Source organism: Trichoderma atroviride, chromosome 5, assembly GCF_020647795.1.
Source record: "Trichoderma atroviride chromosome 5, complete sequence".
Classification (NCBI taxonomy): domain Eukaryota; kingdom Fungi; phylum Ascomycota; class Sordariomycetes; order Hypocreales; family Hypocreaceae; genus Trichoderma; species Trichoderma atroviride.
The window spans coordinates 519,910-536,416 of record NC_089404.1 but is presented as its reverse complement, the minus strand read 5'-3'; the positions used below and the strand labels follow the sequence as shown (position 1 = coordinate 536,416).

At 48.8% G+C, this 16,507-nt stretch overlaps 6 protein-coding genes and 2 non-coding genes across 8 annotated transcripts; 5 read left to right on the top strand and 3 right to left on the bottom strand.

Moving 5' to 3' along the window:
- Positions 1-2,020: 2,020 nt before the first annotated feature.
- On the bottom strand, positions 2,021-4,267 carry TrAtP1_009357 (uncharacterized protein; the record flags this gene model as incomplete). Its single annotated transcript, XM_014091519.2, has 6 exons — positions 2,021-2,824; positions 2,893-3,003; positions 3,062-3,967; positions 4,028-4,037; positions 4,112-4,124; positions 4,210-4,267. 6 exons carry the CDS (start codon positions 4,265-4,267, stop codon positions 2,021-2,023), a joined length of 1,902 nt encoding a protein of 633 aa, XP_013946994.2.
- Positions 4,268-5,295: 1,028 nt separating this feature from the next.
- Positions 5,296-5,572, bottom strand: TrAtP1_009356 (uncharacterized protein; the record flags this gene model as incomplete). Its single annotated transcript, XM_066114246.1, has 2 exons — positions 5,296-5,497; positions 5,565-5,572. The coding sequence occupies 2 exons, from the start codon at positions 5,570-5,572 to the stop codon at positions 5,296-5,298; spliced, it is 210 nt and encodes a 69-aa protein (XP_065970340.1).
- Positions 5,573-7,183: 1,611 nt separating this feature from the next.
- On the top strand, positions 7,184-8,410 carry TrAtP1_009355 (uncharacterized protein; the record flags this gene model as incomplete). The annotated part of the gene is made up of 1 exon (XM_014091520.2): positions 7,184-8,410. The coding sequence occupies one exon, from the start codon at positions 7,184-7,186 to the stop codon at positions 8,408-8,410; it is 1,227 nt and encodes a 408-aa protein (XP_013946995.2).
- A 420-nt stretch (positions 8,411-8,830) lies between these two features.
- Positions 8,831-8,910, top strand: TrAtP1_009354. Its single transcript has one exon. It is a non-coding gene; the product is annotated as a tRNA-Arg (tRNA).
- Positions 8,911-9,650: 740 nt separating this feature from the next.
- Positions 9,651-9,730, top strand: TrAtP1_009353. The gene has a single exon. It is a non-coding gene; the product is annotated as a tRNA-Arg (tRNA).
- Positions 9,731-10,716: 986 nt separating this feature from the next.
- On the bottom strand, positions 10,717-11,241 carry TrAtP1_009352 (uncharacterized protein). Its single transcript, XM_066114245.1, has one exon. It carries the CDS (start codon positions 11,013-11,015, stop codon positions 10,857-10,859), a length of 159 nt encoding a protein of 52 aa, XP_065970339.1. The 5' UTR covers positions 11,016-11,241; the 3' UTR covers positions 10,717-10,856.
- Positions 11,242-12,045: 804 nt separating this feature from the next.
- Positions 12,046-13,327, top strand: TrAtP1_009351 (uncharacterized protein). The gene is made up of 2 exons (XM_014091521.2): positions 12,046-12,334; positions 12,425-13,327. Exons 1-2 carry the CDS (start codon positions 12,147-12,149, stop codon positions 12,663-12,665), a joined length of 429 nt encoding a protein of 142 aa, XP_013946996.2. The 5' UTR covers positions 12,046-12,146; the 3' UTR covers positions 12,666-13,327.
- A 1,057-nt stretch (positions 13,328-14,384) lies between these two features.
- On the top strand, positions 14,385-16,380 carry TrAtP1_009350 (uncharacterized protein). The gene is made up of 3 exons (XM_014091522.2): positions 14,385-15,679; positions 15,776-15,947; positions 16,011-16,380. The coding sequence occupies exons 1-3, from the start codon at positions 15,226-15,228 to the stop codon at positions 16,198-16,200; spliced, it is 816 nt and encodes a 271-aa protein (XP_013946997.1). The 5' UTR covers positions 14,385-15,225; the 3' UTR covers positions 16,201-16,380.
- Positions 16,381-16,507: the final 127 nt, after the last annotated feature.

Sequence of the window (16,507 nt, the reverse complement as noted above, 5' to 3'; positions counted from 1 at the left end):
TCAGAAGTTGCACCGGTACTTGCTTGTGCTAGTCCTTACAAGTTGGCCGATCCCAGCAACGCATCAACACTTGAATGCTTAACTTGCACGATCTTACCCCTCTATGCAACCTAAAATCAAGAAATGTCTTGGCCATGGGTCTCGCTGTTGTACATTGTTCTTATCTTGTGTGACCATTAACAGTGTGTGTCATACTTGCCTGCAGGTTGTAACACCAGAGCAACATGACACAGCATGGCACAAACAACATCAAGACACGTTTATAGGGGATACACAAACACAGCATCTGCCCCAACGCACACACTTCCGATTCCGAGAAAAACACCCATATTGAACCCCCGCAATCCGCCAGTGGGTAGCATCGAGCATCACCCCGGCCGCTCTGGACGTGACAGCCTTAGCATCCATGAATCCCATATGATTTGAGCGGCACTCTTCATCGAGCGTTTTGTCGTCGAAATGACCAATGGCCTATCTTCACCAAGACTAACTTCCTAAACAGGCATCGTCAGCGAAGGATGCTCTGCAAGGAAAAGAAGAGACAAGCAAAAGCCAAGGAGATGGCAGCTGGCTACTATTTCTCTTGGCCTGGCTTTCAGGCTATTCTAACCGTGCGTGGCATGATGCTTTTTCACCAACTACCTAGTCCAAGCCAGCATTAGAAAGCATAGAAACGTTGACTCGGCTTCACATGCCCGCTTTTTCGGCTTGTTTTATTCTTCTGCCTAATGGCTAGAACTAGCCGTCTTCCGCCATTATTTTCTTTCCTTCCTTCTCTTTCGCTTTTTCTTTGACTCTGTTTCTCCCCCTTCTCACGCAAGGTGAATCTAATTTCCATATACGAGATGGCATCCATGATACGGAGTCTAGCAAAGATGCTAAACACGTAGCACTGCTACTAGCAGTAGTATTCCCCATGTCTCTAGCAACATGAACTCTCCAGCTAGCAGCAATCCAAGTCTCAGCGACAGCCGTCTCCATGAAGCTATAGCCCAAACCCACAAATCCCACCCTCCAGCAGATCGCCCTCATCCATAGCGAAATACGGCTCCGTACCGACATCGCTCAAGCTTTCCCGTCATGCAGGGCAATCCTGCACTACCCTGACTCTTTCTCCAGGGCCAAGGGTCAATGCCTTTTTCTTCTCCATCTTTTTATCTGATCTTGTGACCTCCAAAATTTCCCCTAACGCTGTGGATAGAGCCCATAATTACGCACCGTACCTAATAGCCATGCAGCTGCACCTCTCCTTTTAACCAAAAAAACGAGGGGCCATCCAATCCATGCATCGTCTAAAACAACTAGGCCAGCGTAACGCAAGCCATTTCTCGTAGTCGCATTCTTTTGCTTCTTCTGCCTCCGCCCCTGCCATGTTGTAGAACAGCCAGATCTATGTTCCGATCCTATAGTGCTTACTATTTTTCTTGTTCTAGCATTGGTCGCCCTTTTCGCCATCTGTCATTCAGCCAACCCTGTCATATGTGGTTGACTGACAGCGCAGCGTAGATGCTGTCATGATGTCCCAACAAGCTTCCTGCGCCGTGGCTCTCGGGCACATGGGAAACTCTAAAACTCTATTTTTCTAGAAAAATCCATTTCTCACGCAGTAATGCGCGAACAAGTACACAGTGCTTTGTCGACACTGTACTGAGACAGCAGGTATCCCACAAGCTCGTATACCTTCTATGAGAATCATTTCACAGTTTTACACATGAATGCTTTATCTGAGTTTCGAATCTTCTCCTAAAAAAAAAGGTATCATTTTCATTTGTTTCGCCAAGGGAGCGCATTTGAAATATCCCAATCCCCGCCGTCCACCGTAATAACATCCCGACGCCTCATGTGCAACTGAAGCGAGCTGCAAGTGACATACATAATCTGTCTCATGTTCACCAGTGCAGCTTGTCGTAGTCTCGGAAAACCCCCCTTTGATTCGCTCCCATCCATGCCGTGGTTATAAAGCTTTCATTATACAATATGCAATGCGTCATCGCTCCCATCATTGCGCTGCTCCTCATGTCTATCCAAAGACAACCGATACTCCCATATCCTCGCTGACCCTCCTCCACAAGTCCTTCTTTCGCTCGTCGACATGGATTATTTCTTCTTCGACATCTTCGCCATTGTCCGCTCGTCTCCAAACTTCCTCCACTATGCATCTCGCTCGCTCGATATTAGTCATTCCCTGTCGCTGCAGAACAGCCGCAAATGATTGTCGGGACATCTCTCGGTCAACAGGATCAATCGCCTCACAAGACGCCACAAATAGTGGCCAGAGTAGAGCACCCATGGGCCCTTCGTTATTGACAGTTCCAATGCAATGGAGGAGGCTGATGTGCGTGTGGCGTTGCACAACGGCATGCCGCCGAGAACGGCCGTAGATTGTTCGGTAAAGGTAAACGAATCCAGAGTGTCGATATGCCATGGCGCTGTTTACAATGCTTTGCATCCGATTGCTGGCTGTATTGAAATTACCTTCATCATCAGGTAGAGATTCCTCCGATGGCAGAGCCCACTCCTGTAGAGCAAGCTCAACTGCAGAAGCCGTGGTCGCGAATTCCGTTCGAAGTATTGCAATTTTGGAAGCGTCGCCTCGTAACTCTGCTAAATGGAGTTCATGTTTCATATCGCCCAGGGTCGAGAGTCGGTGTATGATGGGCCATAAAGAAGTAGCCATTCCAAGTAATGCATCAGCCCCTGTAGAGGCTGTGGCACCACGGCAGTCAACGGGAGGGAATGGAGCAAAGTTTCCCGTGTCTGGTGCAGGCAGAATTGGAGTAGAGCCAAAGGACAGTGCTGTGATAACGTCATAGAATCGAAAGGCCTGTATTGTTAATGGCCTTGGTTAGCTGACAAAAGACTGGTGGGCCACCCGGTTGCAAGAGAACTCACCCTTTCCAAGAAAACTCCGGTTGGATCAGACATTGCTCGGCTGTTGTACATGATAGCTACAGCACCTCTCAAGTGTCCGTCAACGATATTGGAGCGGCCAGTTTGAACCAGCTGTATTTTATCAACGTTAAAAAGTGCCGTGGAAAAGCAAAGAGCCATGTCAACTTACCACCTCGTAATAAACGAGTAGTATAATAGCTGCCAATAACTCATTTCTTCTTGAATCACATCCTTTCGCTATCATAGAAGACAGTCCACGGATGGCCTGGTTGTGAAAGTGGATGCTCTTCTCGTTGTTTCGTACGCCTCGGTGTTCCATATGAGCACTGGCCAGTGCAAAAACAGCGTTTAAAACAACTGGGCTCTTTTGGGATAATGGTAAGACAAGTTGCTGAAATGGGTTGCCCTCATCTTCGCGTAGGACGATGAGATGAGATAGCACATTGGCAAAGTGATCGATCAGGGCTCGTCTGTTCGTCTGCGGAGAGAATTCGGAAAAGGCGGGCATGACAAGTTCGACGGCTGGAAACGGAGGTACAGTTGCTGTGGAGGCGACCATTGCGAGGGAAGAATCGTTTGAGGTAGAGTTGGGGGCTTCGTCGTCGATGAGGGTGATAGCTCGGTCGTCGTCATCGTCATCGTCATCATCATCGTCATGCTCCTGCCTTACAGGGCCTTTGGCCGCATCGAAATTTAGGCCGGCGATATCCAAGCAGCCATCGTTTTCTACTGTGTCGGGAGCCCATGTCGTAACCATTTCATCAGCAACATCTTCGCCATACTTGGCTGAAGAGGCTCGATGCTGCATGCGGCCATCCGCGGTGAGATTGTTGCCAAGATATGTGTCGGAGCACCACAGAAGAGCATCTTCCCATTGCTCAAAAGACATTCGTTTCTGCGCGGCGCGGGATAGCGTATTGTTTTCCAAAACCATGGAGGAGAGGGCATTCACAGACGAGTCGTCGAAAGAATCCTGCCTCCGCCGTTGACGCGGCTTAATGGGTTCATATACACAGCTCTGCCCATGGTCCTGGCAGCGACTGCATATAGGTCTGATTTCATCGCATTTCTTCTTCTATTACGAGGGCGTTAGAGGGAATTATGAGTGGTGGTCTGCGGTATGATGAGATGTTACCTTCTCTTTGCTACAAGAGAAAAAGGAACATGCGTGTTAGCTGTTATGCTCCTGTCTACTGGCAGTAAACAGAGTCCAACTCACCAATAGTTGCATCCTTTAAACCCAATCACAGAGACGATTAGTAAAATTCTCTTTTACCCATCGCTCAAAGGGAGCGGTGAATTCGGAGTTTAGCTTACCAGCTCTAGAACGGCGCTTCGGGACTTTTGGCGGAGCTAATCGAGTATACAGCAGCATGTCGTTGACAGCTTCGCTTGGCGGTTCTCAACAAGATGCGGCGCTGAAAAGTTGGCGTAGCAAAAGTCCTCAGTAGCCCATCACCTGCTCCTACAGAACTCAGATTGGAAGAGCACCCAGAATCAAAGGTCTAGATCGGCTGAGATTTGGCGTTTCTGAGTATTGATTCAAACTGTGAAAAGAGCAAACGAAACTTGGCTGTTAGCTCAAATGACACTGCCAACAAAGGAGTACCCAGCCGGTTTGCACGTGGTAAATGTCGGCAACCAGCGGCCTCGAGAGCGGATTTTGGCAGGCGGGAGGTGCCGAGAAAGGGGTTAAATGAGATTGTAGACGGGACGTTTGGTTGATGAAACAGTTGAGCGGTCTGAGTGTCTGGAGTAGATAAAGAGAAAAGGCTTCGGTGATGGGAAAAGGTCAGCAGATTTGAGGCCGGCTTGACATGAAGGATTAGCCGTTTCTCCAGACCCTTCCACAGTGTCCCACTTTGTTCGCCTCGAAAAGCTACCTCAGGCTATCCGTGCGGTTCACCACATTCCGTGGTTTCTCAACACGGCTTAAGCCAGGTCAAGGCACCACCAAGTCCTCGTTGGAGGCAAAAAGTGGAGGCAGGACTAGCATGCGGGGTTGCCACAGGCAGGCCTGAAGATCGCTGTTTTAAACACAGTACGGATTCACATGGGGCGTAATCTAGGCTGCAAAAGGTGCTTCCTTGGTGATTTTGAGCTGTCTTGCATGAGACAGCTAAAGAGCTGTTGACAAAGGGGCTATGGCTGTGCTATGCAGCCCTATTGTCTTCCGTCAGCCGAGGATTTCGTACCCAGCAGAGACGTCAACTGCTGGCAACGCGATAGATACGTTGCAGATAGAAGCGTATTGCATGACACGCAGGACGGCTTTCACGCTCTGGCTACTCCGCACCAGAAACGGAGCTTTGACCGGTTTTGGGATAACTGGCCACCGTGACGCCTTGGAGCACGAAGGGGGCACGTCCCTGGTGTGCCTTGGAAATGCGAATGGAGATGGAGTCAGCCATTCGGCCTTTTGCGCCGTGAGAGCGGGGAAGCGGGTTGGCTAGCGAGGGCGACGAGGGCTTTTTCTTCTCCACGTTTTCGCGTCAAACTACCGAGGGCCTGGAAGCAGTCCGCGATTTCGATGTAACTGAAAGGCACTGTACCTGCTGTGTCTGGAATAGAGACGGCAAGCTTCCGCAGAAGGGCGTTGCTGCTGCTTCTGCCATGATTAGCTGGAAGCTTCTATGCCGTACGAGGCACTGCAATACTGCAACATCACTTACTGGACCATGTCACGGTTTGGAATCCTACAGCATTGTAGGCCCTCTGCCCATGCCCATGCCCGTCTCCAAGACCATGCCCGTCTCCAAGACCATGCCCGCCTCCATGACCATGCCATCTGCCGGGCCCCGTGTCATCTAGGAAGCGTGTTGCGCCCGTACAATGCCCTGAAGTCAACGACGACGAGCCGAAATTCGCTTTGGACTCGCAAGGTCAAGTCGGTCTGCCTGTCTTTTGGCAGCAACGTGATGCCGGGGATCATGCCTTGGTTAGGGGTAGACTAACAGCGGCTGCTAGGAAGCACTTCGGCGCCTTCATCTTGGTCTGCGACGGATTCTGATCCATCGCTGCCACATGCCGAATCCCGGTCTAGCGCCTGCACATGGTAGCATGCGAATGTGCTTCGGGCTTGGAGCCCGGCTCGCTGACTGTTCCTTCTGCGGTAGCTGGGTGAATGCGGCATCTGAGGTGTTGATCCTGGTGGCATTGCAGACTGTGACTTTGCCGTGGCTCTGCTGGCGAGCCTTCTGGTGAGAAGCTGCGGCTTTGCCGTGCACCATCCGTCGCAAACTGGCGGGATTAGGTAATGTTCCGCACTGCTGCCTCAGGCTATTCGATAGCAATAGATGCCTGAAACAATAAACAACGTTGCCATGTAATCCGCAGATTTCTTATGCACATAAGAGTTCGTATCTCACATAACACAGCACCACTTGTGGTTTCCGCTCGCCCTTGTGGTGTTTCCAGAGAGGCTTCCGCAATATGGAATGCTGAGTGCTTAGCTGCAGCGCCCCAGCGTGCCGAGCCTGTTGGCTGTTGCTCCCGACTTGCAGACGTCTACGGGTCATGATGCTAATTTTGGCACACTGGCAGCGTCGTATTATTGGTGGCCTTGTGTAGACTTTGTGCTGCATCCAACACCAGCAGCCAGTCAGGCGGGGTCGAGCACCTCCATTACAACGTCGAGATGACCCATCACGCGAGAACCACGGGGACCGTCAGCTAGCAGCCAATGGCAATGGGGCGAGATGCATCCGCGCAACGGGTGCGATGGAGAGCCGCTACCACACTGCAGATCACAGCCTCAGTGCTGAGTCCTGCAATGGCACACCCTTCAGCGGCATCCTCATGTCGGTTTGGCACTTGGACGCTCTGGACTGCTGGAATGGGCTGCCATCTCCACCGCCCGCTGGCGTGTTTGGCCCGCCTGCAAGGGATCTTCGATCTCCAGGCGCTTATTTCGTCTGTTCCAGCTTACAGCCTCGATATTCAGCCTCGTTGGTCGCGGCAGCAGAGACGGGTATCATGGCTTTTTCATATAATCGCGGCCCCCTCGTTGCTTTTCGAGTGGACCAAGCGCAACGCACAGCTATATCTATAGAACTGGCGGGCATATCCAGCAACGTTAAATACGAAAAGAAACCCTGTACTCTCAGACACCGCTGTCAAAGAACCTTTTTCTCTGCTTGAGCAGTTCTCGCCTCACTTACACTTACACATACACTTATACCCTCCACTTATAACCGACCTCTCTTCTCAACCCGAATGAGCAACGAAATCTTCCCTCAACTCCCTACACTGGCCCGCTCCAGGTAGTCGTTTACGGCTACCATTCGTCACGATGCTTGCTTCTGCGCCAATCTTGTACAGCGTATTGCTGCTTGGGAGCCTCTTTGGCACAGTTGTGGGCGCTTTGGACTTTAGACGATATGACGGAGTCCATCGTGTGACGAAATCACTTCAATCTACACAGCCGGCCGCGGCGACAATAAAAACGGCCATTACTACAGCCACATTCTCAACAATAACCATCAACGCCAGAAATCCAGATATTGCAACTCGTCTTGGCAGGTTGAGGGGTCGAGTGAATGGCGATGACGCCAACCAAGCAGCCGAAACCGGCACTTCCACCACCTCCACGCAGGAAACTGCATCCTCAGCAGCTGGGGCGGATAGCAGTGGCAGCGACAGCCAGGATAGCCTTTCGTCGACACAGTTGGGCGGCATAATCGGAGGAGCTGCTGCATTCCTTGCCTTGGTAATTGCTGTGGCTTGTGTCTTGATCCGGCACATTGACAGGCTGGCTGATCAGATAGCCAAGATACCGAGGTCGTCCAAGTCTACCAGCACAAGGAGATTAAGAAGCAAGCCAACCAGCGTGTCGTCGTCAGATACTGATAGCAGGAATTCACGAGAGGATTCTGCTATTGAGTTAGTGCAGCGCTCATCGTTACGGCGCTCACAAGCTCGTCGGAAACCCAAATCCACAGCTCGCCGTAACAACCAGCGTCGCAATGGCCTGTACATTGCTGCAGCCAGCAACCCCAGGGGCGAACGAGCCCAAGAGAGACAAGATCGTTCAACCGATATACCCCTCCAAACATTGTCTCGGCCTGTCATCAATCGCCGCCCTGTCCCGGCTCCAAATCCGGCGCGTACTGCAATTGTATCGCCTGCACCGATCAATGCCATTTCCCCGAGACTACTGAGCTCGCCATCTCCAGTCAGCGCCATATCCTCAGAACTTGAAGCGTGCTCGCTTGCGCAAGAATTGGCCGGAATATCATCGGCAGAAAGCCTGGCAGCAGACTCACTCATACACTATGCGCGAGACGTTCCTCCAAGCGATCTCCCGTGGTTTGCTGTTAGGCCGCCTCTTAAAGACCAATGGATGAAGAGCGTGTTGCTGTTAAGGCAGTCGGAGAATGCCTCTCCTGAGCACTTTAGCCTCGATGATGACGACGAGGAACGGTATGGATTCTACGGAGCTAGGGGACATATGGCGGGACGAACTGGACTTGGTATAACCTACCCACGGAATGGTCACATCAGGGAGGGGAGCAATTGACGTTTATGATACCACTAGCTATTTCAACTTTTTCCCTATAACATACCCAGCATATGAATTTTCAGCTCATAGAGGAGGGACTCAAAGGAGAGGTTTGAGCGTTTGTTTTAAAACTGCATTGGATTTGGATACGGCGTTATTCTGCATGAGACAGCGAGGCACATATTGATTTCATACTAGCTAAGTGTTTGCATATATGATACACAGCAGGCGTCGTGGGATAACATTGACAGTTATTTAAAATATAGCATATAGAATGTAATAGATAATCTTAATCTTACACTTTCCTAGTTGTCTCACATTTACCATTTCCCCCATGAGATATGCTGAGGATGAGTGAAATGACACGAGAGGATGGCTGTGGGGCAAACAAATGCAGGCTTCCTGATTTGGAATAAGCTTGCCGATAGACATGAAATAGGCCGTGTGGCTCAATGGCAGAGCGTCTGACTACGATTAAGTAAATCAGGAGGTTGCAGGTTCGACCCCTGTCTCGGTCAATTTTTTGCTTCTTCTGAAAACTGCCTCCTAGACTAGTGTGAAGAATGTTTTGTTTTGAATTTAGCTGGAAACGTTCTTCATCCGTCTAGTAAGTATGGACGGGGAGGCAATTTTTTAGAAGGAAGAAGGATAAAGAACTAATACATAAGGCTGTGTATTTTATAATTTTTTTTTCCTTTTGTTCTTTTCTTTTACGCTTGTCAATATACTAGTTTGAAGATGTATGGAGTAAGATGCAATATGCTCTATATTGTTTTCTAAAACGGTTCGCGATAATACCCTAGAGAAGAAGAGGTAGCGTGGATTTGCTCAAGGCAATAGAATAAAGTACTAAACACTATACCAACTCACAGCTTTAATATAAAGCCTATTAGCCATGCGAGGGAGCGTCTAACATAACAAGCCAGCGAGTAGTTATCATAAGCTCATTACAGTTATACCTGCTTGTTTATTTCAGGCAGAAGTAGACATTCAAGACAGCCGAGAATTCACCAGTACCCGTTTACAAAACACCGCCGAGTAAGCATGCAGTCTCGGCTAAACCAGTCATTCGCTCGCCCCATTAGCGCTGCAGCTTGCCAAGAGAGACTGCATTTACCCTGCACATTCTAGGAGATGAGAATTATAACACAAGACATGTATATGGTCTTCTCATAGCGGCAAAACCGCCGAATAGAGAAGCTCAATGCTTGGAATCGAGTTCTTGAGATGAATACCAACGGCCGTCTCCCATCAAATCGGCCGTGTGGCTCAATGGCAGAGCGTCTGACTACGATTTAGTACATCAGGAGGTTGCAGGTTCGACCCCTGTCTCGGTCAAGCAAATTCTTTTTTGCCTATTCCGGAATGGGATGGGTAATTAAAGATTACATTTGACAGTTCCGTCTATTCTTCTCTTTGGTCTTTCTTTTCCGCGGTACAATTTTGCTGTTTGTCGTTGGTTCATAGGATTTTCTTTTCTTTTCTTTTCTCGCCAATCACCAAACTACTGGAGCTGCTGGGTCCCAGCGATCGATGGGCGTGATGATTGCCCGATTCGGCTCGGATACTGCCGAAGGTCAGAACGTGCTTCTGGATCCGAGTTCCACTCTAAGATGTGACTTGGTCAGAGAATCAACAGGTGATCCAAGTTCTCGATATAGAAATCAAGTTTCAATATGCCGTTAGAAGCAAATGATACGCATAATAATGATTAAGCTACGTAATTATGCGTGTGTGTCCTGGGCCAAGACCCCGGCTTACTGGGTACGTTCCATCGAATATAGTGACCTAGGTTTCCGACTGTGCCTCTCAGTTTGGAGCTGTGTCTTACGGATGCCCCTAAACTTGAGCAAATGCTAGAGGTCTTTGTAAGCCCCAAGTCAGAGCCTTGGGGCCGCCAGATAATAATGAACATGTATGTGAAAAAGCAAGACTTCAATGTTCTGTTCTATACTAGAATGGCTCTATTATCCTCACCGTTGGTTCACACCTATTCGAATGCCTGAATATGAGATGGCTGAGCGGACATGTATACTCTTTCCTGTTGATGAATACAAATATTAGAAAAAAGTGTTTTTTGAAAAGTTACAACGACAAACTCCTCCGGCAAGGGCTGCCACGTGGATGCTATTATAAGAGAGATGCACTTTATTTGGCGTCCAGAGCCGTAGATTCCCATCCCCTGGCTGGCTTGGTAAGGAACCTTTTACTTGTCTACTTGTTCTCTTCTTCCCGTTTGTCCATTCCTTGTCCACTGCGGACTTGATTCTTCAGCTTCATGCACCTCGGGCTCCATCCGACAAATTGCGCTCGATACCCCAGCACACGCATCGTCCAATAGAGGCACCTGTCAAACCGGCCATAGCGGGTATTACAGCGCTGTGCTGTTAGCGTCCCAGTACCTGCAGCGTAGGCCCCCCCGCTAGAGACCGCTAGAGCAGAGGCCTTTGCGCCGATTTCTTCATCAGGCCACGCCAATTGATGACGGCATGAGGCCGACCTGAGCTTGCATCTTGGCATCTGGACTTTGGCCTCTGATCCCTTGTTCTGGAGACATTCCGGTGATGCTGCTAGTGGCTACGTGTAGGGACTTGTGCTCGTACCGGCTGGAGTTGTTACCCATGGGTGAGTGGTTTTTTCATTTTACCCAGTCCTCGAATAAGCCCTCCTTGACACGGAATATCGGCTCCTGCATTTGGATGTCGGGATCATGGCAGTGCTCACTTTCGGTGCCGCCAAAATATAAACAAAGGGCTCGAAATGTTTGTTTGCAGAGTTTTAGCTGACGCTAATAAATTGCGGGATTAGGGTCTTGTAGGATCTGACGCTGCGGCTGAGATGAATAGTCTTGTACCCGCCGGGGAAATACGATTCCTTCCTTGGTCTGGTCGCAGCTCTGGGTAAAGCAAACCATCATGTTCTGCCAAGCAAAATCACCAGTGGGTGGAATTAGGAGTACGCACCTCTGAGTAGGGAATTCCTGGTTGAACTTGGGAGCTGCCATGGCCCTGCGTCGTGCCAACGGATCGCACGGATAGCGGACTGGAGCCATCTACTGATGTTGACGGGATTCTGCAGCTGCATCGCCATAGAGTGCGTACTAATGCCAATATTAGCCAGGGTTGTTTTCTTGGTACGCAGGGGACCGACAACCTGGTCCATCTATCAGCAAATGCACCCTCTTCTAGTTCTCCCAACACGGCCACCAAGGATTTGCACTTTTACTGCCTCCACGTACTTCTATGCCTGTAAAAGTGAGAGCAGTCAGCTCGGACAAGTCACAACTCGCCCCAGGAATGGGCTGCTTGACAATCTTCAGCCCCAGATTATTCCCGCCTCATGGGAGACGGAGAGGCCCCGATAGGTGGAGAGATATCAGCCACGAGGCTTTTTAGAGCTGGCCATCGGGAACCTCTGCTAGTTTCCGGGATGGAGCTGAATTGGCAGGGAAGCCATGCTTTTGGATGCGGCTGGTAGCGCCGATGAAGGCCTGTAAGAATGAAATACGCTGCTCTAGTTCATTGAGAATCCCCAAAGCGGCTACCTGTCGGTCCAATTCGAATTCGGGCCCGAGCCGAATCTCTCTTCTATACGGCCAGCCCCCGTTTGCTATATAGGAGCTGTGCGGCGCTCTTTGTCTCTGTCTTGTCCCTTTCTCTGTATTCCTGTGTTGGCCAATCATCATCCACTTTCACGGATCGCAACTCAAGTCTCTACCATCTCTCATCAACGATCCTCGTCTAACATCGCAAATATGAAGGCTTCCATTGTCCTGTCTTTGGCTGCTGCCGCCATGGCCAGCGTTATTGAGCGTACCAACGGTTGCAATGCCGACAACTGCGCTCGTGCCGTCACTGGCACTCGCGAGGGCCTGTCCCCTATTTCTTCTCGCAAGGCCGACTGCTCCAGCTTTATGCGAGCCACTGTCACTCCTAAGGCTACGTACGTACTCGCTCATGGCCTCAAACTATATGTGCTATATAATAAAAGTACCATATAGTGTTGGTATACTGTTGCTAACGAAACGTGAAGAACCACCACAATCACCATTACTGTCCATCCCGATATCACTCCCAAGCCCAAGAACGATGTCAACTACGCCGCCGCCACAGTCTATCCTACAGCTGTCCCAGCTTATGCCTCCTCTTGCGACGGTGCTAAGCGATACTCCTCTGCTTGCTCTTGCTGGGGCATCACTGCTACCACCGTCACCGCTCACACGCCTACAAAGACTGAGATTGTCACCGTTACCCAGAACTACTGCGAACTATAGGTGGCGGGCAACAAGAAGCAATGGGAAGAGAGGACTGTTTACAAAACGGGGCTTTCGATAGAGTGAAAGATCTAGCACTTATAGAGGCCGGCAATTGAATGCCAGCCATGCGCTTGGGCCTAGGTGACAATGTGATGATGAACATGATAAAGTTTGTGTGTGAAAGGATGCAAAAATTCATGAATACATGTACATAATGGCATACCTTGGCGAGTAATCTAATGTCAAGATCCTAGTCCTACTGATGCTGCTTCTGAGTGTCATCAAAAGCGCTAAAACGAAATGGCATTGCTCTGGAACCCACTACATTGAGCTTGCATGTATGCTGAGATGACTCGCATCTATCGATGAAATCTGTTGAATTGTTGACGAGATCCGTTTATTTGTCGAAGAAATCCGTTTATTTGCGAATGGAATCTGCTTCTTTGTCGACACGATTTGTTGTTTCGTGGATGAAATCTGCTTTTCGCCGAGATTACTTTTCTATCAATAAAATCTACTTTCTACTGACAAATTCTGCTTTCTGTCGACGAAATATACCTTGAGTGCTGTTTGACGAGCCTTTAATTGCCACAATGGCTTATGTTTAAGCTAAGCAGATTACTCTCAATATGCCTTCATTCAGTTTCATCTTATGCTGAAGACGGAATATTGATTCAGCTCAGAAATATAATATTGTACTTCTTGTATCGAAATGAAGTCTTATTTCAGCCGAAAAGAACTTGAGTCTGAGAAAGCGTAGATGTAGTTTATCTATAGTTGGGCCTTGACGCCTAATGTCAAGGTATTGAGACCCATTCCGAGAAATTCAGTAAAGGTATCAGCATTATAAGTTATATGTACCTAGTAATAGTAAAAGAGCCGACAGTTCAAATTGATACTAACACAGCTTTTACTAGTTGTCAATTAAGATAATATCCTAAACTTAATGCCTACAAATCTTCTCGTGGGCTTGCACCTCATGTCTAATCCGTATAGGCAGAGTAAGCAGACTGTTATACATTTCTATGAGACCATTGTTATTCGATATTGTTAGAAAAGAAAACCCCGCAGAGTGTTAGATTGGCATGTAGTTTTTCCAATAGCCGAAACTAGTGATTGAGCAACACTCTGCGTTTGTTTACACCTATATGCTCTAAAGTACGTTTTTACACTGTTCAAATGAGCCGGAATAAACTAGATTAATCGAGTTATGTTGTGTCATCTTAATACTCAATATTTCACAGGAGACTCTCTCATCACTGCGTGATAATGCTGTTAGTTTGTTAAGAATAACTCGAAGAGCATTCTATACTAGCTTCTATAGAAACTGGCGTTTGGCTTTGGCAGCTCTCCTCGGCTAGCCCAATAACTCAATATCTTTTTTATTCATGCTTATCTATCTTTTCCTCCAAGTAGCGCTCCATCTTGCATTCCATATCTAACAGGTCATATTATGCGCTTGTTGTAGTGGATCTACTAGTAGATATGCCAAGGTTTGAGAAGCATGTCTACAAATTTGAAGAATGCTTGGCACAAAGCATAATGTGACGCAGTCTTTGAATCCTCTTCATTCATATTCCGTGCTGTAAATATAAAGAACGATACTCGCTAATTAAACGCTGTCAGTAATTAAAATACTTGTAAACTAGAACCGCATATTGTTGGCACCCGGGAGCTCAATTATAAGCCCGCGGATCTACAACTACCGCCGCCCCGGATTTACAAGACCGTTTTCTGGGCGTCGAGTCACGGCAATCAACCTGACACGCAAATGGTTTTGAACCCGACTTTTGTAAGGGTCTTTTCCACTATGGCGGTTAAGCTTAATACCCATGCACACCTTATCGGAGAACCTGAGACATGTTATGCGCTCCCCAGAAAAGACAGAAAGGGAAAAGAGACTTCAAAAGTGTAAGGCAAAGAGTCAAGCGAGCTCAACAACTCAAAAGGTCTCGACCTTCTAGCTAAGCTCCACCGCAGTGGACGAGCTGGCTATTCCATTTGAAGGTTAACCCGAGCCTCCCGAACGCCCACGATGTCTGGGAACCGAAGTCGAAACTGAGCCACACGGCACAGATAGCCGATTCATCTGTTGCGATGTAAATGGTAAATTGAAGATTGCCAAATTCTAAGCTGACTGCCTTGGGTCTAATCTAGTGGGACTTTTATGGCTTATTACCAATTCAGTCCATGGTAAGCATGCCTAGCAGCGCGCTATAAGTGTAAGTCGCGCAGAAAACCAGTGGGAAGCCCAACTTTTGCAATTTTCTGGGCTCGGCATTCGCCTGAGACGCCCGCGATGAGGAGGCCTATTCTGGGGGTTAAGCTTCGAGATGAGACATACGAAGAACTGCAAGTGCCGAGGATGACAACGACGGGGGAGGCTGAGGGAATGCCCGGGGGTTGAATGAGGGTCGCATCCGAGATTGTAAGAGTTTTATAAGCTCATCCCCTATTCTTGGCGGAGCTACATCTAGAGGCCTCAACCCGCCCATTTTGTTGATTTCGCCGGCAGCTGGTCTCTTCAAAAACTGTTCATCCCAAACTCGAATATTTGTCTCTCATTAAATCCGCAAAGATGACTCGGTTTACTCAGTTCACGGTTTGTGCCCTGGCGCTGGTCGCCCCGGCATTTGCTTCCTGTGACTACGGAACCCATCTCTATCCCCGAGAGCATACCGTGCCCGTCAGCACTTTTGGCTACAACGATCTCATCGGCCCTCTGAACTGGTACAGCCTCAACAAGACTGCCAACGAGCTCTGCGCCACCGGCCAGCACCAGTCGCCCATTGTGCTGGACTCTTCCATCGCCACGGCCCATGGCGATTCCATCTCCTTCACCGTGGAGTCGTACCCTTTTGGAGCCGAGTTTGAGAACCTGGGCAGCACGGTTGAGGTGCCCGTCAACGGAACGCTCAAGGCCGGCGGCAAGGACTACAAGCTGGCGCAGTTTCACTTCCATACTCCTAGCGAGCACCGAATCGACTCTGAATACCATCCTATGGAAATACACTTTGTGTTTTCGACCCCTGGTGAGTGAATGAGATGCACCTTGTAATCCGGACATGCGATACTCTTCTAGGCCTTATACCAAGATCTTGGGCTAATGACAGCATGCGTGTGAATAGACAAGTCTACTGCTGTTGTATCTTTCCTGGTCGATTTCGGTGTGCCCAACCTCCTGCTGTCCTCAGTCTTTCAGAACGTCAACGAGATTGCCACGCCTGGTGAAACTACCCTGACTGGGCCTCTCCTGTTTGCCGCGCTGGAGAACCATCTCAAATCCAACGCCATCTTCACGTGAGTCGGAAGCCTGGGGAATAGAAAACTGCAAAACTTGAAGCTGACTTTGGTTGAAAATAGCTACTCTGGCTCACTGACCACTCCTCCTTGCACTGAGGGCGTTGATTGGTACATCAGCGCCCAGCCTCTGCAGATTGATACGGCTACTTATGGCAAAGTCAAGGACGTGATCAAATTCAACGCTCGGTATACGCAGAATAAGCTTGGCGGCGTGAATCTGTTGCAGAACATTGCGAATGAGCTGAAATAAGCTGTTGAGTTGATGAGTCGCGTGTATAATAGTCACAAGTTTGTGTATATCTATATGTATTGTATATGAGCGGGCCAGGTGAATAGGTATCTTTTTCTTCTTTGGGGTATGAAAATGAAAATGAAGGATGTAAAATATTTTGATAATAGATAAATTTGGTTAACGTGTTATAAATCTTCGAACCGGGATTGATAGCTCCCGGGAAGCTTTGCACTACTGCGAGTTGTGGCGTTGGTGTCTCAAGTGTCACAATATGCAGGGCCTTGTTGAAGATGTCTTGGCTTAAAATAAACTTTCAACCTACAGA